The following is a 20,511-nucleotide window of genomic DNA, read 5'->3' as shown; positions in this document are numbered from 1 at the left end:
GTTGCTCTCGGGGCTCTCAGGAACAAAAGGCGATGAGCGGCACCCGTTGTTTTCCCGACCGCCAACAGTTCTCTTTGTCTGATGCTCAGGGTCCACGGTTGATTGGACGACGCTTGTCTGTTCCAGACTGACAACTTTTAGTAAACGATTTAATTTCTCCAGCTCCCCTCTATCGCTGCCTTGTGCATATTGCCTTCCCCGGCACAACAGCATCTTCTTCGTCTATTTATTTATTTATTTTTTTGATCTGCCTCGATACCCGCTGCTTCTCCCGATCTGCGGCTTGCCTGTTGCCACCGAACTGCGCAAGTTCCCAAAGTTTCTCATTGACGGAAGCCTCGCACAAGCACGCCCGTACCGCCAAACAAACAGACAGTCGACATGGGTGAATCCAGGTTGGTAGAAGCGCGCGCCGGATCCCGCAGCACGTACGGGCAGCCACTCACTAACCGCATGATACAATCAGACAAGAGCTTATCCAATGGCTCAATAGCCTTCTCCAGCTCAACATAACCAAGGTCGAGCAATGTGGCACTGGGTGAGTCCCAACGGCTCGATGGATGTTACCCCTCCCCCACTCCATGATGCAAACACCATGGAGACGCACGACGATGCCAGCAAACCGAACACCATGCGGATCAGAACGAAAAACGGTCTAACCAGAATTTCTGTGCCGATAGTGCTGCTCTGTGTCAGGTTTTCGACAGCATATATATGGACGTGCCCATGTCCAAGGTCAAGTTCAATGCCAATGGCGAATGGGCGTATGTGCAGAATTTTAAAGTGTTGCAAAGTATGAATACCATCCCGAGTCCCTTCCCCGCACAATAGTGCCGGGCATACATCGGTTCTCAGATTACATGTGTTGACGAACCGGATCAGATTTATTTGCCAAGCACCAAATCGACAAGCCGATCCCCGTCGAGGCACTCATCAAGTGCAAGATGCAGGATAATTTGGAGTTTCTGCAGTGGACCAAGAAATTCTGGGATCTAAACTTCCCCGACCACGACTACGATGCCGTTTCACGGAGAAAGGGAGGGGCTCTCCCCAGCAGTAACTCTTCGGCAACCAGAGCTCCCGCCTCAGCTGGCGCTGCCCGACGAGGCGGTGCTGCTGCTGCTGCCCCACGGGTTGCTAAGGCTGCAGGTGCTGGCCCTAACGCGGTGGCTCTGCAGGCAGAGAATACAACGCTCAAGGAGACTGTCACAGGCCTTGAGCGGGAGCGAGATTTTTACTTTAGCAAGCTTCGAGATATTGAGCTCCTGATTCAGCAGGCTGTTGAGGAGGACCCTGAGATCGAGAAGGCCGAGGATGGTCTGGTTAAGCAGATCCAGCTTATTCTGTACTCCACGGAAGAAGGGTTTGAAATTCCTGAAGAGGGCGAGCCGCTTGATGACCAGGAGACATTCTGAGCGCTGCTAGATATCGCATGTTCATGATATATGGAGGGAGGCTTGGGTGGACACGGGGAGGAGTGGCACTCAGGGTTGTGGACTCGGATGAATGGGACGGAGCGGGAAAATGGCGATGCGGTTCTGCGGCGGTTACATACATGACGCTTTATGACTGGTATTGATGAGTCAACGAAGGGGGCTGGATTCGCGATAGACCTTCCTTCTCTAGAAGATGTTATCAGACTGCCCAAATAGATCAAAGCAATGAATGATGTTGGACAGGTAATGAGCAGAGTTGGAAATTGGGTGTTAGTGTACAAAGCACGCGGTGACTGTACTGGCTTGTTCGCGTCGTAAGCTCTCATGAAGTGACGTGGGGCGCCAGTCTGGGCCTGATGGTATAGGGTACGGGCAAAGGTTAAAATTGGTGTCAGAACTCCGTGGATCCCAGTTTGGCCACGGTGAGGGCTATAATAAAAGGAGCGATGTCTTGTTGCTTTGGAGTATTTCTCAGAGTGATGCAGAGCCGCATCCTGCTGAATACTCTGTTTGGTAGACTGAATAGGGTTGGTGAAATTAAAGTCGTGCGCGACGACCTCACGGTCTCACCAACCAGCATAGAGCAGTTATGAGACTTACCAACTGCGGAGTATATGCCGAATGAAAAAAAAAAAAAAAAAAAAAAAAAGGGACAAGTGACGGAAACCAAGTCTACCTCCAGCTAGCTATGATTTATTTACATATTTCTCATTAGACTTGTCTTCGCATCCTCTGTTTTCGGCTGCCCACGATGTCCCGATCACGTAGGCCTGTGTCGCATGCCCAAGTCATTCAAAGCAGTAGGCGGAGAACAGCAATGATGACCTTTGCTCGACCTGTCATGGCCATCCAATGGTGGCTAGCTTATAACCCCACATCAGCCGCTCCAGAAGGCAGAACCAGCCAACCGGATGTCAGAGTTCGAAGTTGAACTACGCAGTGGGCCTCTTGGGGGTTGCCATCTTCAAGTCTGGTCGAAGTGTTTGCATCATCGCCGCGCACTCGATTTCACCAGCTTTATGACATCAGAACGATATCTTGCCAGGCAGCGGGATTCGAGCCTTTTACGGAGTACCTTTTTGTTCCGAATCTAGATCGAGTACTCCGGACTGCGAGTCCGCATATTCTATCTGTCGAATTGTTTGACCCGTACAGAGTGCTGACGATCAAACCATCAACATTCTTTGCCGTCTTGACACTGACTCACCCGACAACAAACCCCCTTCGGCACTACGCAATCTTTCTCAACCTTTGTCACGGCAATTCATAGAATAGAATTGCATCACGGGAGAAGATCCAACAAATACACAGATTGCGGCCATGGCCCCGCCACCCGAGATTGCCATCCCATCCACGAGTGTCTCTAAAGACGTCGGTTCCAAACCATACACCCTGTACAACATCACGCTCCGCTTACCCCTACGGTCGTTTGTCGTCCAAAAGCGTTACTCGGACTTTGCAAGACTTCACAACACGCTCGTCCAACAAGTCGGCGTGCCGCCGCCAGAGCCCCTTCCTGGCAAGCACTGGCTCAAATCAACCGTGCGATCACCAGAGCTCACGAGGAACCGACAAATTGCCCTGGAGAAATATCTACGGACGATTGCAGAGACGCCGGACCGGCGATGGAGGGACACCTCTGCCTGGCGGGCGTTTCTGAACCTGCCCAGCACCAGCACCACCAGCTCGGCGGTGTCGGCTTCGGGAATGGTCAGGCCGTCCGCCACGGGAGCAGCTGATCCCCAGACATGGCTGGACATGCACAGAGAGCTGAAGCAGAACCTGAATGAGGCAAGGCAGTGTCTATCACGGAGAGACGCGGCATCAGACAGCGGCAACAGCACAGCAGCAGCAGAAGCGGGCACAGCAGCGAGCAAGGTGCTCTTCAAAGCCGGCATTCTCGTCACCAGCTTATCAGATGGCCTCCGCAAGATCCAAGAGTCCAACAGGCTGGGCGAAGGCGAGCTCCGCCGCCGCCGAGATCTCGTATCCAACGCACGCATGGAGCGCGACGCCCTCGAGAAACTATCCACCGCCCTCTTCACCGCATCGGCATCGGGCAGCAACCCTCGTAGTGGTAGCAATAACAACGTCAACACGGCCGCCGCCGACGAAAAATCAGGCCTCCTCAAGACCGCTCGCCCGACGACCGGCCGCGTCCTCGGCGCACCGCTCCCAGAGACGGCGCAAACCAGGGAACTCGACAACGAGGGGATTCTCCAGTTGCAGAAACAGGAAATGGCATCGCAGGACCAAGCCATCGATCAGCTCGCCGATATTATACGGCGCCAAAAGGCCCTGGGCATCCAGATGAAGAGCGAGGTCGATGCGCAGACTGAGATGCTGGCCGCGCTGAACGGTGATGTGGACAGGGTGAATGACAAGCTGGGCGTGGCCCATAACCGGATCAAGAAGCTGTGACTAGTCTTTATGATGGTGGTGGTGAGGATTATCATGAGGACGCTAGAATCCCTCGTGTGGATGGTGTGGATGGGCAGGAGGGTTTCCGAGGGGCTCGGATGGCTTGTCGACGTGTTGCTGCACATTTTGGGGCTAGGCTAGGTGGGTTAGTGAGATGCGTGCTGTTTCTATATCCCGGCGTTCTCCTTTTTTTTTTTTTTTTTTTTTTTTTTTTTTTTTTTTTTTTTTTTTTTTTTTTTTTTTTTTTTTGGTTCCCTCGATTTATGGGCGAGCGCTTGCGTCCTGCCATGGTAAGCGATGGGTTTGCCACGCCGTGCTTGGGACAGATTCAATCATTTGGGTAGGTAGCATGACGGCAGAGTAGCAACATGAATATCATTTATCTGGTTAAGGAGGTCTGCAAATTCAAAGTAGTGAATAGCTGGCTAACTAGGCGACGCGGTTGGGGGAACGCTACTGGCATATGGACAGGTGATTAAATTTGTACTCCAAGGGTACCCTTCCGCGTGGCCGCTCTTGAGAATTAGACAAAATTGTTGTAGGCTTGTAGCGGTATGTATAGTAAGTCTTGGACGACAAGTCATGGCGACCATTGGGCGGTCGGGTGGTATGTAGGACTGAATGATGCCTACTGGCATTCTGGGTCCCGATGAATTTGACATTATACTTGGTGTAGATTGCGGATCTCATTTAAGTCCAACGTTGTGTGTGCCCTGAAGCAGCCAACATCTGCTTTGAGGATATAAGTCATGAGGTTCCCATCTGTTGGAGGCCGCCACTTTTGGCAGTTCAACAATTCCCATGCACCCTGATATCTTCTTACGTACTCCTCACAGCTTGATATGCATGCATCATAAATGTCTTCCGTATCATAGGTACTCTTGGAGAAAATAGAAAACCATTTGTCTAGTGGATTTCTAACAGATCATGTCCAACTCACGCGTTACAGTTCGTTTTCGGAATCGATTCGTATGTGTGATCAAGAAAGGCTCACAATGAATCTTTAGAATGTATTCATCACATAACGCTGATCAAAGAGATTGGGAATACGGCTGCCGAGTGTCTCCCAGTCAATGTAATCCAAACCAGATATAGTAAAGGCGTAGTCCCAGTACTCCGGGTACCACCCAGCATACTCCCAATCCAGGATGGCGACAATGCGACCGTCACGTACATGATATTTCGTGCGGCAAGATCGCCGTGCGTAAGGAAACTTTTGTAGTTAGAACTACCAAGCTTGGTCGTAATCTGGTGCCACTACATCGACTCTGAGTCCAACCGATGCGGCGGTCGAACAAGCCATTCTTGCAAACGGCCCACCAGAACGCATCACGAAGCTGGCGATTATAACACCTTGGTGGTCGAGGCGACCAATAAAGTTGCCGGGTATGGCACGCATCTGCGAGATGTACCCTCTAAGCTGATCCATATATTCCATGGCGATGCGGTCCCAGTCGCTGCAAATCACCTCGGGCACAGGAATTGAGCCCATGCCGGTTTTACGTTTGGTGTAACTATTTCGTGATGGCTGTTCCTTGGCGCACCACGTAGCGATCGCCGAATTGAGAGATGATCTCCCCGTCCGCGGGCGGGGGGAGGAGTCTCCGTAGAGCGCCAGGATACGCTCCCGCTCCATTCTTTCAGCCATCATGGTCGCCATGCTATGGCGCCCAAACTGGTCTGGTGGTTAATTGAGCTCTCTGCGACGGATGCCGGGGTGTCTGCGGAACTCACCCTTGAGCGAATTGACTTTTGCGGCGGGAGTAGAGGACTAATCAATTGCTCAGGCCCGAAAGACTGGAAATGACTTGGTTGATTGATGGATGTTCACGGTAATGGACAGTTGACCACAACAACAGCTTCTTGTCCGTTGAGCTGCTGGATATTCCATGTGGCAACATGTTAGCGTCTCCAACCTCTTGTAGACCAGTACTGATTTTTGGTAGACAGAAGTCTCGAATTCTTTGTCCTTGGCCTCGATATCATTTCGGCCGGGTTTCTTCTTATTTGCGTTCAATCTTTTAGTCTTGTCTTTGTCAAAGCCGTTCTTTGCCGCCCATACGCGATACAAGGCCTGTACCCTGTACCTCGTCTAGCACCGTGGACCTCTACAATGCCGTCAGTGAATTTTTTCGATACCCAATTTTTTTTCTGACTTTGGTTTCTTTGATTCCTTAGAAGCCTCTCAACCAGCATCCTAGCCTGAATGATTGTCTTGTGTATAACTCTTTCTACAGCTTCCAAGCCTCCGAAAGTTTAAGAGCCTTGCCATTTTGTGAATTGGACCAGAATGTTAAACATGACTAAGCTGAGGACTGCCAACCAAATCGGAACCAGAGGCAACTCTACTGGCATTTCGCAGAAAAGATCAACCAAAAGAGATGCCGATACCTGCATGTCGAAACTGTGCGGGCGAGCCCATTGCCTGGCCATGGCAGCGCAACGCCTTCAACCACCCAGGCACTCGGCTAAAGTGTCTGGTCTTGTGAGTTGATGTTTCCAAAAGCCGTTGAGCGTTACATGGCCATGTGGGTTGTGTGCGGCAGCTAGACGTTTAGCGCCAAAAGCTTGGGATACATAATTATACACCTTCGTATTTGTGCTACACAAATCAATCTAGAAGACTTGACGAGACAAAAAATAATCAAAATGCAAAACCTGTCCTTTGGCATATGTGGCAAGAAGCCATCTACCGACGTGAGCTAGCCGAACTTGTTTCGTCGAAGCGCATTGTTGGCACTACGTAACTCAGGTATCCATCCACCTCGATACGGGATCATGTTACGTCACCTGACCGACGCGTCGTGGCGCTCGTTGCTGGGCAACGGATAAATTTGCCGTTGGGCCGTGGGGTGGGTGACACAATTACAATGAGGGCCCTGATGCAATGCAGGCCGGCTGGGCAATATTTGGGCCCTGTCGTTACATCTCAATCAATCCTGCAATAGCCCGGTGCAGGAGGATAGGAGCTTGTTTAGATTCTACGTTGTACGGTTCTACACTGTCATTACGAATTGCTAGAGCTAGATGATTTGGTTGGGTGGCTTTTCGTTTCCCCCTTTCTTTCCTTCCTATTGTTCTGGGACGGTGGCTCCGACTAGTTGTTGCACCGTGCCCTTTGGTCTGCCCTGTGCGCATGACTTTTATCTGCAAAATATTAATATCCATGCATGATTACGGAGTATTAGGGAGTAGGGAGTAGGCTATGGCGGAGCCAAAGCGAATCTCGTGACAAGCGCCTTTGACCGCCAGGGCTGGCATTCCGCATCACTTCGCCGGGAGAAGCGGAAGCGCCGCGGCGGAGGCAAGAGGTGAGAGGTGATGGCTCTGACTGGTAAGAAGAAGCGTCAACTGGTGCAAGGTGATGACGAATTTGGGATGCGTCTCGCAGAACAGGCAGCTCTCTGCAAGTCTGGACCATGGCGAAGGAGTCTATCTATGCCTTTCGTAATACTCGGCATCTCGGTAGGGTGGTCCGTAATATCGACCTGGTCGTTTTGACTCGTCAACCCCTATTGCAATATTGTAGAAGGGTCTGGTCTGGTCGATCCATGGGCCTTTGATGGTCCCAGGAAAAAGTCTGCAGCATGTCCAACAGGGGCACATGTTGAATGGACCAGACATCAATGCGCTTTGTTGCTGGTGACGAACCGGAGACACGGTCGATATTCATCAATGCAAACCAACGACGACGGGAGAGTCTGCAGCTCTGCAGGTCTGCGTGTTTTGTCTGGCGTGTTCCGGACCATTAAATCATCCATGGCCCGTGTCGATGCTCCAATGAATGTTCCGTGTCAGGGATGCAGATGGTGAAGCGCTGAGAGGTTTCTGCCACGTTGCACGACCCCGCTGCCCACCTTGCTGCCCGGGTTGCTTGTGATTTTGGTGAAAAAAGAGTCATGGGAAGGGCTTGGTGACCTAGTCTGCCTTTATGTAATTTGCATGTCCCCCGCCTCTTACTTCTTTCTTTTCGGTGTTTGCCTCGCGATTGTTTCTTGAAGGCAGCCATCTGGAAGCTGACATCTGGAGCTGCGGCAAGACTTGGCGGTGTCGGTGTCCGTTGCGGCAGCTTTTGATGCTTAGCGGCATGCGGGACCAACCGCAGCGATGGTTAGTGGCTGGCTGACGGCGTCCACAGCACCTAGGCACCCACTACGCCCAGTACGGAGTACACCCACCAGACTCACCTCCAGTGCTGCATCCACCGCACTACACCCTCTTGAGCAGTCTGGTGCTGGGCCTCAGCATACACCCGCCGCTGTTGCGTCCACTCGAGCCCCTGCCTGCCCCGCCTCATCACCAGAACTCAATCAATAAGCGCTGGAGCCCAGGGACTTAAGCTGCCAAGTGTGTCCCAAGGTGCCGTGCCAAGTGCCAAGTGCCTGTCCGCCCACCCGCCCGTCCACTGAGCAGGAAACATTGAAGAGCACAGGACACTGGGACCCCGACTCGCCACCAAAGATGGCAGGGCTCCTGGGTAACTACGACTTGACTGGACCCCGAGCTCTCAACGTAAACAATGCGACAAGATCCACAGACCCAAGTGAGCCAGTCAACCCAAGCCAAAGCTCAGAGCTGCAGAACCACGGGTTCGCAGCCAGCCTCGGGCAATTTTATCTTCACCTTGCATCGACATTTGCCTCTCCTAATCGTCTGCAGTGCAGTGATACCCCAGTTGGTTGTTTTGGTCCTCTTGAAGCTGTTCCCTTCCAGCATTGCGAGCGGCTTGCATCTTCGTTTCTCGGCCTTATCATTTGCATCATTTGTTTTGGAGCTCGGCGTTTGTTTGCTTTCTCGCTTTCTGTTGGCCCTGATTTCCACGTTGAGTGAGGTGCAACTGCAACAAGCCTGCCAGACGGTTCGCTATTCCCGATATTTCTAGTAATACGTCCTTGTCTTATTTCAACAGTTGCTAATTTTGATAGAACTTTTTTCCATCCAAAAAAAAGAGTCTCATGTTCGCTGCGAGATCGGTATAGTCGAAAACCACCAATCATTCGTCTGCTGGCACCTCATCGAATACGTATATTAGTCGGCAACCTGCGAACCTTCAGAAGTGAGTGACGAATATGAGTGCACCACCTCCGCCTCCGCCGCATGGCGAGGTGCCGAGGTCGTCTGGCCTGCCGCCAGGCAAGTATGATATATTTGTTATACCGGAGCATTCGGCGGGCGCTGGTTTCCTGTATCTGCCGTCGTTAAAACCTAGCGTCAACAGCTTCTTCGCAGGCTTTGCCTCAGCTCTAATATTAGTGGCTTTGTTCCAAAGCATGGCGCCGGCCTTTCGTACGTGGTGGGAGACTTTCCAAGGCTTGGGCAACATGGGTATAACACTTCTGATGCTCGGTGTTGGATTTGGTGCTTGGGCATTGGGACGGACGCAAAAGGACACACCGGGCTCAAACTACCATTATCAAAGTTCGTACAGCAGCGGAGGAAGCGCACCGGGTACCGCACCAGGTGGTTTCGGATCCTCAACTCCGGGCGCATCTCCCAACGGAGGAGCTCATGCCAGGGGACATGGAGGAGCACCACCCCCTCCGCCGCCTCATGGCAGTCCCCCTCCACCACCCGCCGGAGGAGGAGGAGGACCATCACCGCAATCACGAGCGCAGTCACCGCCGCCTCGTCCAGAGCCAGAGAAGCCGAAAACGTCATGGCAACGACCACCGCCTCAGCCCGATCCGCCCCAGCCCAGCACTCCCCAACCTAGCACGCCCAAGCCGAGCTCGCCCAAGCCCAGCTCGCCTAAGCCGCAGACACCAAAAGGTACTTGGGAAAAGGCTCGTGAGGAGACGAGAAAGAAAGAAGAAGAACGAAAAGCAAAGGAAGCAGAACAAAAGCGCCGAGAAGAAGCTGCAAGACGACTTGCTGAACTTAGGGCAAAGGAAGCGAGGGAGAGACAAGAGCGGGAGAAGGAAAGAGAACGAAAGGAAAAAGAGATCAAGGATAAAAAGCTCAAGGAAGAAGCTGAACAGCGGCGCAAGGAACTTGTCGAAAGACTAAAGAGAGAAAGGGAAGAAAAGGAAAAGGCAAAGGAAAAGGAAAAAGAAAAGGAGCTCGGGACAGAAAAAGAGGAGCAAAAGAAGAAAGAGGCTAGCGCCACGGAAGGAGGTATGCGGGTAGCAAGCACATATGCCTTCTCAGGAGTTGGAGAGAAGACGAACATGTGGCCGAATGGCAGGCCACCTGTTCCACCGCAAACCAACAATCCACCCAGCCCCGAAAAGAAGCCCCCGGCTCCGACAGCGAGGACATATGTCAGTACTCCCGAGGATGATGCGTATTCGTACCGGCCGTACGATCAACCAAACAGAAAGAATCGGAGACCGTCCCTCTCCTCCTTTGCCGGCTCCGATGCGTCGTGGGCGCAGTCTCACACGACCGCCCGGACCTCGCCACCGCCGTCAGTTCGTGGTCCGTATTCAACCAAGGACCCTGACAAGATTGTCATTCAGGCTGTGTATCTCTTCATGAGCCAATACTCCAAGACACCAGCTAGTCAACTTGTCTCTGGCGTAGGATCCGTCACGGATGGCCTCATCCTGCGGATCACGACTGAAGGTCTCTTCATCGACGACGACGTCCGTGGCGTTCCCCAACGTGAGTGGGACGTCAAGGCATGGACTCTCAAACTTGTCGAGGTATGGTGCCCCCCGCACTGCTTGAAATTGTCTGCTTCTGCTACTTCCAACACCACGTCCGGACCCAAGAGCGCCCCCCATTTGCTTTATAAGATGGCAACAGCCCGAAGAAACGCAGACCGCGACAGTCAAAAGGTGTTGAACGGTGATGAAGCCGATGCCTATCTTACTGAGATGCTGCGTGCCTGCAAGGATTGCTGCCGTCTTGGTTTGTGCGAGCGTACATTTAAGAATACTAACATTCCGTCTTCGACCGGTCAGACTGGAGTTTGGAAGTCAAAGGGCTTGCACGTCCTCCGTGCCAGCGTACGTGACCAAGAAGGAAAGAGATATGTGTTTGTCATGAACGAGACAGAAAGCTGGAAGCTTGCGTTTGGGCTGCAACGTCTGCGCGGCGGTACGCAGGTTCGACATCTGGGTGTAGCTGGAATGACGCCGTCCGAAGCCAGAGGCACATTGGAGATGTTGGGATGGTCGGGTTGAGCATGATGATGGTTTGTAGCTGTCGTGAATATGGATTGGACTTTGTGGACTGTGAAACGCCGCATTCAGGCCTAGATGCGCTTGAATGCACCGTCGACAAGAAGAGACGTCAGGCAAGATACCCAGCAGAGGTCGCTATTTATGAGCGTTTCCATGCACACCCGAAGTGAGAGCGACCCGCATGCCGAGCGAACATGTCAACAACAGGGCCTTGGTGATGAATGGGGCACTCTACCGAAGCTTGGAATGGAGTGCGGGGCGACGGATCACGATGAAATTGGGTACTACTAGTTATGTGCGTGAGAAGAGAGAGAGAGAGAGAGAGAAAAAGGGGAGAGGCCACGCAATTTGAAGTTTTGCAGAACTGGCATTGGATGATGGGGATTTTGTCTTATTTGTTTGTTCGAGTTGAGCATTCCAGCCAAGGTTGCGCATACCCATATTGCCAATGGGATGCAATCCGCAAAGCTGAGGGAGCGAATTTTTTTTTGACGAGGCTCGATACCTCATGAAGACATATGAGAAGATGCATACCAACCATGTCTAGATATGCCTAAGCATATGTTACATCCTTTTTAATAAGTTACATGACAAATTTTTGCTACACCATGGACGTTATGGAGCGCATAATCAGCCCTCATGGGCGCGTAATCAACCGTAATCGCCCGTCATGCAGCGCGTAACTAGGACTCGGAAATTGGACTGATTTGATTAGACACGATTCGCATCCACGCTTGCGCAATACGCATCTTGATGCACATCATCGTTCACCATGCATGATGGACCGCAAAGTTCAAGTTTGGGGCTGTGCACTTTGCCTCCAGTCTGTACCCGACGTTATTTGCACTAGCCGGCCCGTTTGACCGGTTTTTTTTGTGGCTAAATCAGGGTATATAGTACGTAATAAAATCGCAGAGTACAACAATCACCATTGGTCCGGTGGTGTAAAGGCTAGCATTCTAGACTTTGACTTCGGCATTGGCTCATTTAATCTGGCGATCCGGGTTCGAATCCCGGCCGGACCTAATCGATTCATTTTTTTTGGTTCCCTACCTTAACCCACTACCTACCGGTTGCGAAATTTTTTTACCTGGTCTTCGTGAAATGCTTGACGTTCCTTTTTTCTTACTACCACTAGCAATGGAAGATGCTTCTTTCTGGTGACTGGCTCGAGTTTACCGGTCGCATTGGTGCGGGAGTGGCTAGGGTTAGGGTTACAACTGGCTGACTTGCGCCAATCGTCGCCAAGTGTACGTCTTACCGCAAGATGATTCGGGGTGTCTGTGTGGAGTAGGGGTATTGGAAAGCGACTCTGTACAGGAGTGTGTATTCAAGTGATTCTGTATGTTTCTTAGGCCCTTGCTTTATTGCAGGAAAGCGGAGCTCTTGGTCGATGCGAAGAAACATGCTTGGCGGCGAGGGGTATTTTTGAGTCTACTTTATAACAAGTACAACTGGCTTTGCATGAACACTTGTATTTAATCTTGTTTAAGCGACGGGCCTAACTTGGCGCAACGTGGTTTTTTCCAGGGAAAGGCTATGATGGATGGTTTGATACTTTGTCAAGAGATTTTGCGAAATCGGCCTGGTAATGCCATGTAGCGCATCTGGATCACATGGGGCAACGTGTAAGATGATTGGTTCCTAATGGAGAGACAGATACTGGAATGTAGTACTCACTCTCTGGCTTAGCCAGTTACATGTTTGAACTTTCGGCCGCCAAGACGTTTCAGCTCGGTAGTCTGGCTGTCATACGGCAAAAGGGCACACTTACATGCCGCATATTAGGAAGATGCGGCCAAAAAGACGCTATTATTGTATCTATTTGGTCATGGATTAACGGCCCAATAAATCGGGTAGTGTACACTATTTGTGAAGTTGATAAAGTGTAACAAGCTTCACTCATTATTGGAGAACTTCGGCGCGCAGACGTTCACAGTAACAAAATGACTTCTTTTCATCAACGGTGTGCAGAAATTACAGAAAGTGTTAATATCTCTCTACGATATAAAATGTCTCGCCCGGGAGAACAATAAAACTTCAAACGAACCGTCCTGCTATGACATTAAAGAAGGGGACCAATAGGCCGTCCAACCAGTGCCAATAGCGCGTCCAGGATGGCCGTAGGGAAAATCTCCACGGCCTTGAGGTCGAATAATGAGGAAACCACGTTACTAGTAGAGCAGCCGGTGGGTTGGGGCTTCCCATCAACAAGGCTGATCAACCAGGACAGAGCCTTCGCAGCACCAGTAGTCAATAGCGTGCCATGAAGGGAAACCCAGTCTCTCTCGTACTGGACCGATCCGCCATTGGCGCAGTAAAACTTGACCAACTCGTCCGTACTAGCCACGGGACTAATCTCGTCATGAACTGGCTTGTATACGTAAAGGGGCATCTTGGGCGTGCTCTTTCCCAGCGCGATGTCGTTGAAAATGCTGGCAAGCGCGCCGGATGTAAGCACAGACGGGTCCTTGAGCATGGAGACGACGTCTTCAAACGGGAACTCCTCGAGGTCAGCCACTAGACACTGCTTCTTGACCTTCTCAAAGGCCGGTCTGTGCTGCGGTAGAACTCGTTCTTGAATAATGTCCTTGAGCTCGGGATACTCGCCCGACAAGCCTAGAAAGCCTGACGGCAACAAACCCGCAGCGTAGCCCCTGTTGACGGCTTTGATAACGGGGGGAATACTCGGCACCGTACCGCCAAGCGCGGCTCCGACGATGTTGAGCTCCGGTGCGTACGACGCATGGAGCTCAGCTGCCCACCCGGTTGCAACGCTGCCCCCAGAATACCCCCATAGGGCGACTGTGGCATTCTGGTGAACTCCCGTGAAAGCGGTCGACTTGGTTACAGCCCGGATACTATCCAGCACTGCGTGTGCAGCAAGTTTGTTGGCAAGGAAGGCAGAGTGCGGACCCAAGTAGTCGGGCAAAACAACCACCCAGCCCTTGTCCAAGAGAGTCGCAATTAGGAACAGTTCGGCTTGGGTTGTGAATGTCCCAAAGGCTACACCAGACTTGGACCCCAGTTGGAGAGCGTACGATGGCGCACAGTCAATAAAGGCCGCGTCCACAATGGACTGATAGGACAGTACTTTGTTGAAGTCTGCATTGTGGGGGATCAAGACGGTGGTGACTGTTGCGGTTGAGCGGTTGAAGCTGTTGGTTGTCTTGTACATGATTTGATGGGCGTCTTTGAGATTGACCGACTTGATCCCAAAAGAGGCAATAGGAGCCGGAGGCTTCCGACTCTTCAAGATGGAACCAGGCTCAATGGCGTCGAGATCTTTGGGCACTTGATACCATGGATCTTGGCTCGGAGGCAAGAGCCCTGCTCTCTCTGCTAAAGGCACTGCGGTGACATAGGCCAAGGTAGCAAGGAGCGAGAAACACCGCGCGACGAGCATTGTGGCGATATGGCCTGGAGGCTCTTGGGACTATGGGGGACGATACAAACAGATGAAGAATGACGAAGAGGGTTGAGGGAAAGGGACGAGTTAAATAGTGAAAGCATGGCCAGCAATGCTAGTTTGAGTCGGACATTTATCCCAGCGCGAAGGTGAGGACTCTGTCCCGAAAAGCAAGCACAGACTGAACCATCTTCACAGGTACTTTCGTTTATACTTCACCGGCTACGTTGCAGTAGAAAAGCAGGTAATACTTGATGTCTCCGAGAAATTCTTATGCAGGCGGTTTGTTAGGCTCAGTTGTCGTCGGATGCTTGTCTGGGGTTATCACGCCCGAAGATGGTTTCCCGGCACCTCTTTCGGGTAGGTCCGTGAGATGATCTCAACATGACCCTTGTCAATAAGTGCCCAGATTTCGTATTATGAAAGAAAAAATTGCCGGAGAAGGCCCAGATAATGCTATCCCGATGACTAGCAAGTTTCCATGCACTGGCGGTGTGGTTGTTAAATCCGAATGCTAGAGAGTCCCGGCACCGGGGTAGGAAGCCTATAATCATGGATTCAATTCAGACATGTGAAATCGACAACCATGTACATGGCGGCCCTGCGGCTCCGGCCGAGATTAGCCTGGCCCAAAAGGATATTAGGAGCATGCGCAAAGCGGTTCCCCTTCATGGACCCTTGTCTTGAGGGAAACTCTACTCCGAACTGGTCAGTTCTGCTAGTGGCCGACTCGGTCTCTTTTAACAGGATGAAGGCATCGAAAACACCGAACTTTGTGGTGCTCTAATGCGGCGCAAAGAAAACTGACACTAGACATTTACACGCAGCATCGTCTTTTGAGAGACGGAGCGCCGGATACTGTGGCCATGTAAAGCCTGATGCCTCGCTCGCGCGTCATTGCCTCGAATCCTCCGGATACCGGGAACACAATCTCACCATGCAGCGTGCTATTTTGCGGCGCGGCGGAACTGGGGACGGGAAGATCGACATTAAAATTAAAAAAAGGAGTCTGTACCACTGGAGACGTGGGACCGAGGAAGTTTCTACCCTTTGTGGAGTTGTTGTGACCGTAAAGGCTCCAGGGCTAGTCAATCGCTTGATTACGCGTTACAATCATGGCATGTTTAAGGACAAGTAGACGCATCTTTTTGTTTGTCACCTGCTGGATGGTGTTGTATTGCCTCGCCCCCCCGGCTGGCAAGGGTAGGAATCAGCTAAATGGAGCTACATGTACCAATTACCGTGTGCCGCGGCCGATAAAGCCTCAGTTGTGTGTATAATTCAATATAAGTGAGTAGCTAGAGTGGCCTGTTCTAGCCGTCATGGTCGCACGGTGTTCAGATGGACCAGGACAGCTTGCGACCGTTATACTGCCGTTAGCTCAGTATGCCCAGCCCTGTGGAATGTATTTCGTAACTACATAGGGCGGCCAACCTAAAGTACGGGGTTAAATTGCTCCTGGTTACACAGCATTCGAGCACGAGCGGCATTGAGTGTTGGGGCCTGCTGAGGAGCCGGTCGCATTTGGTGGACCAAGACGAGAATATAAGAAAGTTGCAGGGTTCTAGGCAGCTGAAGTCCGGATGTAACGCCATGTCGGTAGCTTCGGCAAAGGCATTGTGAGCGACGTATCGCAAAGCTGTGACTGTTTTAGAGGACAGCCTCCTATACTCGGCGTGGAATAACTTGCTTTATAGTATGAGCGGCTTCATGTGAAATAGAACCGGCTGAAGCGTTCCTTTCTGTTTCCACCTAGCCGCTGTCAGGCTCTGTCAATCTCTTTTGGTACTTATTTTTGGCCTCATCATCGCCCTTGACGACCAAGTTCTGCTCAATCTTGCCACATCTGCGAAATCCCCTAGACCTCCAACACTAGTCCTTGCAAACGGAGCCCTCCGCTGGCAAGTCTGCCATAAAAACCATGAGCCTCGTCTCATCAGGAAAATCTCTGACAAAGTTGACGACCAAGCGATCGTTAGTAGACGGGTCTACCAAAGGCGCGAATCCCGACGCTGGAAGAGCACCAAAAATGCCAATCACGTCAAAGGAACACCATACGCTGAGTCTTTTCCCGTCGATAAAAAGTTGATGCTCTGTTGGAATGCAACTCAATCCAGCAACCCCAATGATGAAGCCTTCGTCATCTAGCTTAAAATGGCCCCTGCGCTAAAGAGGCTCTATACCGGTCCTGATGTCGTCTATATTTCTACAAGTCTCTTGGCTGCCATGTTCTAATTTTACACGTTCTGTGGTACGCAGCAGAATGTGAAGAGCAGACTTTCCGACCGTTGCCTCTATTCCTATTATCGCAACTTAAAACGGACAGCCCCGAAGAGCAGCTAGTTTCTGCTTCTCATTTCGAAGATCATGACGGCAGTTTTTGTGTCCTTGCGCTGCAACGGGTATACCGGTGACTTCAAAGTCGTTGATGAGGAGCGTCGGAGAAGTATAATCTTCCACAAGCTCCTCGACCGTTGCGTCTGAGCGTGTTTTTGCCAAACTATCGTTAAGCGTGTTGCGGACCTTGGCCACCAACGGGCAGTCAGGAATGGACAGCAGTTGCACCTTGACGGGACTCTGTTGACTCATGGTCGTAGTGGATATTAATTATAAAAAAGGTGCTGTGTAGGATGAAGCTAAGATGGCGACAGGATTGTTGATTTCTTGCTTAGAACAGAGACTAACGTGTCTTCAAGTCCCGGCTTGAACAAGCGTGGCCTGGCTTCAGCTACAACCCCAACCTGTCCAGAGCATAAGCATAACGGGGGCAACGCAAGCGTTCGTCAGCACTCTTACCCGCCTGCTACTGGGCAACAAAGTAAACTCTGAGGTAATTGATGCCTGGTACGTTGTGCGGTGCGGGCCGTCGCATCATTCTCCTGATCCGAAAGATCCGAAAGGCTACTGTCGTCACCGCTGGGGCCCTCCAAGGCAGACACTCAAGGATACCCTTGCTGCAAATGTACCCGTTGGCAACTAAGTGGGCTAGCCACTTAGTTGGCCATAAAATTCCGGGACAGCCACAAAACACTGGGATAGTCCCCACCTAGACCTTTACATGTAAATTGCTTATACAGGTATAAAAGCATGATTTTTTTTATGTTACGTAGCTTTATAAAGGTAAATATATTTAATTTTAGCTATTAAAAGGCTTTTAAGTGTATATATATTTAATGAAAATGTAAAAAACAGTGGATTTAAGCTCTTTTAGGCTATAAAGAGATTAATTAGGTTAGGCTTAGCTATAAATATAAGGTGGTTAGGGGACCCCCGTCTACCTATAACGCGATTAATAACGTTACGTGGAACGGGGGCTTTAGAACTATATCCCTTATACCTTATATAATTAAAAAAAGAATAAGCTTTAATTATTATAATATAATTACTCTTACTTTAATTACTTAACTTTTAATTTCTCTTATAATCTTATAATTTTTAAAGCTTCTTAAAAAGTTACTTAATTAAAATAATAGAGATAAGCACTTAAAGAACTTTTATTTTATAAGTGCTTTTACCTTTAATAATAAAAAACTAAATAAAATTATTAAGTAATTAAAAGAATATAATAGCTTTAAGTAAAGAGAAAATACTTAAGTAATTAAATAAAGCTATTATAACTCTTTAAAATTAAATTACTTAATTAAAAAAGTTATAAAAGCTTTAAGAAAAGAAAAAGAAGCTATAAAAATTAATTCTTTAAACTACTTACTTAATAATAAAAAAGAGGTATAACTCTTATAATTTAAAGAGAAGTAATAATTAAAAAGTATAAGTTAAGAATATTAACTCTCTTTATTATTTAATAAACCTTTAAAAGTATAAGATTTAAATAAATAACTTAAATTATACTTTTAATAAAGTAAAATATAAGTATTATAAGAATTATTAAAAAATTCTTTTTACCTTAAATTATATAAACTTAAAATATAAAGTAAAATAAAATTTATACCTTAATAAATAATTAATAAATTAAAAGAAAAACCTTAAAAATAATTAAAATACGTTTTAAAATTAAACTTTAATACTTTTAAAAAACGTAAAAAATTATAAGGCTTAAATAATTATATAATTAAAATAAGTAAAGTAACGTGAAAATTAAAGCCTTATAAACTTTAATATTTACTTAAATTTATTAAAGAAACACTTAAAAAAAGCTAATAAAAAGTTATAAGTACTTACCCTTTTTATTAAGCTATAACTTAAACTTTAAGATTATATAAACTTATATACTTTAATCTTTAAAAAAACTTAAGAGAAAGTAATTTAAATTACCTAGTAATTTTAGGATATTATATTAGGGAGAAATAAGTAAAAGGCTAACTTATCTTTAAACCTCTAAATGTATTATATTTTTTATAGTTTTTACTATATCTTATTATATTATATTATATTATAATATATTATAATACATTACAAGATAAGAATACCTATAAATGTATTATAAGGCTATAAAATATCTAATATTATAAATAAATGCTTATATAAGCATATTATATATTATAATAAAGCTAAAAATCACGTGATTTTAAATCTTTAAAAATTAACCTTAAAATATGGATATTAAGCGAGATATTAAGCTTTAAAGTTATATCTTAAAATAAAAAGTAAGTAAAGCGGGGCGAATTTTCAATTGCTTATAACTTTTTGATATAATAACTTATAATAGTAAAAAGTAGGTTAATTTAAAGAGCTATTTTAGCTCTTTTTAATGATATAAAATTTTCCCTTCTAACCCTTATAAATAGCCTTATAATTCTAAGTTAAAAAAATAAGGGTCTTTTTTACTTAAAATACATTTATAGATATTTTAGTAATGTAATATAATGTATTTAAATATAATACACGAAAATACAATATATTATAAAATATAATATATAATACACTTGTATTTACTATATTTATAAGAGCTCTACTTATCTTAACTAAGAAGCTCTTTAAAGACACCCTAATAAGAAAGAAGTAACTTATTAGGAGCTTACCTTAATAATAAGAGGTTCTTATAATTAAATTACCTTAATTAAAACCTAAACTTAATTAAGTAAGAAAAGCTACGTTATTATAATTATAATAATAAGAATTACCTTTAACTTACTTATAATAAACTATTTAAAAGTAACTTAAATAATTAAGAAAACACTTAAAGATTAAAGTAATTACTTTTACTTTAACTTTAAGCTAAAACGTATTAATAAGCTAATACTTTAATATAAAGATTATTATATATAAGTATAATACTATAAAAACCTATATTAATTTTAATAAATATATAATACTTAATTTTATTAATATTAACTTTATAAGATAATAAGAACTACGTTAAGTAAAGGTAATAGCTCTTATTTTATAATTAATTAAAACTCTTATACTTCCCTAATATAATATATATAAAGTACCTATTTAAGCTATTAACTCTTATAAGTATAAATATACCTTAAAGCTATTATATATTACTATTAAAAAGAACTTAAACTTAAAGGAAAACTTTATTTTAATAGGAATATATATATTAATTAAATAAAAGATATATATAATTATATATAGCTAAAAATAATAATATAAGTTATAAAGAGAGAGCTTTTTATTAAATAATCCCTATAAATTTATTAAGAAATACTAGAACGTAGCTTAAATTTACGCTATTATTAGTATATTTAAGAAAGACTTTCTTATCTTAAAGAGTAAAGAGCTAATAAAAGGGTATAATTTTATAAATAATATTCTAATAAAGCTTTATAGCTTTAAGAATATCTTTATAATTAATTATTTTAAGATTTTATTATTATATAAGAAGATTAATTATAATATTAACCTTTTACTTAATATTATATTATCTGATAACCTTATTTACCTATTATTTTAAGTTAAGTTAAAGAAACTTTATTAATATATTAATAAAAACCTAATAAATAAATAAATAAAACCCTTAAAAAGCTTAATTAAAGCATTAATTTTATTTATATTTAAGAAGAATAAAACTTTTAGATTATATATAAATTATAAGAGATTAAATAAAGTAACTTAAAAGAATTATTATATATTACTTTTAATTTTAAAGTTACTTAATAAATATTAAGAGATTAAGTTCTTCTTAAAGATTAATATTAAGAATATTTATTAT

The 20,511-nt window shown here is 46.3% G+C and overlaps 6 protein-coding genes and 1 non-coding gene across 8 annotated transcripts; 4 read left to right on the top strand and 3 right to left on the bottom strand.

Annotated features, from left to right (window-relative positions):
- Window positions 1–22: 22 nt before the first annotated feature.
- Window positions 23–1,690, top strand: BIM1_1 (microtubule integrity protein mal3). 2 transcript variants are annotated; one of them, XM_007817952.2, is made up of 4 exons: window positions 23–395; window positions 467–538; window positions 681–793; window positions 883–1,690. In XM_007817952.2, the coding sequence occupies exons 1-4, from the start codon at window positions 382–384 to the stop codon at window positions 1,413–1,415; spliced, it is 732 nt and encodes a 243-aa protein (XP_007816143.2). In that variant the 5' UTR covers window positions 23–381; the 3' UTR covers window positions 1,416–1,690. The 2 variants fall into 2 exon arrangements, with proteins under 2 accessions (XP_007816143.2, XP_065975752.1); XM_066119116.1 differs by having other exon boundaries at window positions 467–793.
- A 739-nt stretch (window positions 1,691–2,429) lies between these two features.
- J3458_006924 (uncharacterized protein) lies at window positions 2,430–3,857 on the top strand (the record flags this gene model as incomplete). Its single annotated transcript, XM_007817953.2, has 1 exon — window positions 2,430–3,857. The coding sequence occupies exon 1, from the start codon at window positions 2,757–2,759 to the stop codon at window positions 3,855–3,857; it is 1,101 nt and encodes a 366-aa protein (XP_007816144.1). The 5' UTR covers window positions 2,430–2,756.
- Window positions 3,858–4,586: 729 nt separating this feature from the next.
- On the bottom strand, window positions 4,587–7,650 carry J3458_006923 (uncharacterized protein). Its single transcript, XM_066119115.1, has 2 exons — window positions 5,592–7,650; window positions 4,587–5,532 (listed from the first exon to the last, which is right to left on the bottom strand). Exon 2 carries the CDS (start codon window positions 5,515–5,517, stop codon window positions 5,086–5,088), a length of 432 nt encoding a protein of 143 aa, XP_065975751.1. The 5' UTR covers window positions 5,518–5,532; window positions 5,592–7,650; the 3' UTR covers window positions 4,587–5,085.
- Window positions 7,651–8,288: 638 nt separating this feature from the next.
- On the top strand, window positions 8,289–11,747 carry J3458_006922 (uncharacterized protein). The gene is made up of 2 exons (XM_007817043.2): window positions 8,289–8,715; window positions 8,783–11,747. The coding sequence occupies exon 2, from the start codon at window positions 8,927–8,929 to the stop codon at window positions 10,982–10,984; it is 2,058 nt and encodes a 685-aa protein (XP_007815234.1). The 5' UTR covers window positions 8,289–8,715; window positions 8,783–8,926; the 3' UTR covers window positions 10,985–11,747.
- A 170-nt stretch (window positions 11,748–11,917) lies between these two features.
- J3458_006921 lies at window positions 11,918–12,009 on the top strand. Its single transcript has one exon. It is a non-coding gene; the product is annotated as a tRNA-Gln (tRNA).
- A 1,040-nt stretch (window positions 12,010–13,049) lies between these two features.
- Window positions 13,050–14,390, bottom strand: J3458_006920 (uncharacterized protein; the record flags this gene model as incomplete). The annotated part of the gene is made up of 1 exon (XM_007817044.2): window positions 13,050–14,390. The coding sequence occupies one exon, from the start codon at window positions 14,388–14,390 to the stop codon at window positions 13,050–13,052; it is 1,341 nt and encodes a 446-aa protein (XP_007815235.2).
- Window positions 14,391–16,706: 2,316 nt separating this feature from the next.
- On the bottom strand, window positions 16,707–16,982 carry J3458_006919 (uncharacterized protein; the record flags this gene model as incomplete). Its single annotated transcript, XM_007817045.1, has 1 exon — window positions 16,707–16,982. The coding sequence occupies one exon, from the start codon at window positions 16,980–16,982 to the stop codon at window positions 16,707–16,709; it is 276 nt and encodes a 91-aa protein (XP_007815236.1).
- Between the last annotated feature and the right edge of the window lie 3,529 nt (window positions 16,983–20,511).

The sequence above is a fragment of the Metarhizium acridum genome (genome assembly GCF_019434415.1).
Source record: "Metarhizium acridum strain ARSEF 324 chromosome Unknown scaffold_72, whole genome shotgun sequence".
NCBI classification, from domain to species: domain Eukaryota; kingdom Fungi; phylum Ascomycota; class Sordariomycetes; order Hypocreales; family Clavicipitaceae; genus Metarhizium; species Metarhizium acridum.
Note: the sequence above shows the minus strand (reverse complement) of the source record. Positions and strands in the feature narration are given on the sequence as shown.

What these genes read in the sequence shown, in the direction of transcription:
- BIM1_1 (XM_007817952.2), top strand. An exon ending in GTCGAGCAATGTGGCACTGG is followed by an intron (nt 539 to 680) that starts GTGAGTCCCAAC and finishes CTGTGCCGATAG; the next exon opens with TGCTGCTCTGTGTCAGGTTT. An exon ending in GAATTTTAAAGTGTTGCAAA is followed by an intron (nt 794 to 882) that starts GTATGAATACCA and finishes GAACCGGATCAG; the next exon opens with ATTTATTTGCCAAGCACCAA.
- J3458_006923 (XM_066119115.1), bottom strand. Translation starts at nt 5,517, where the DNA reads ATGGCGACCATGATGGCTGAAAGAATGGAGCGGGAGCGTATCCTGGCG.
- J3458_006922 (XM_007817043.2), top strand. Translation starts at nt 8,927, where the DNA reads ATGAGTGCACCACCTCCGCCTCCGCCGCATGGCGAGGTGCCGAGGTCG.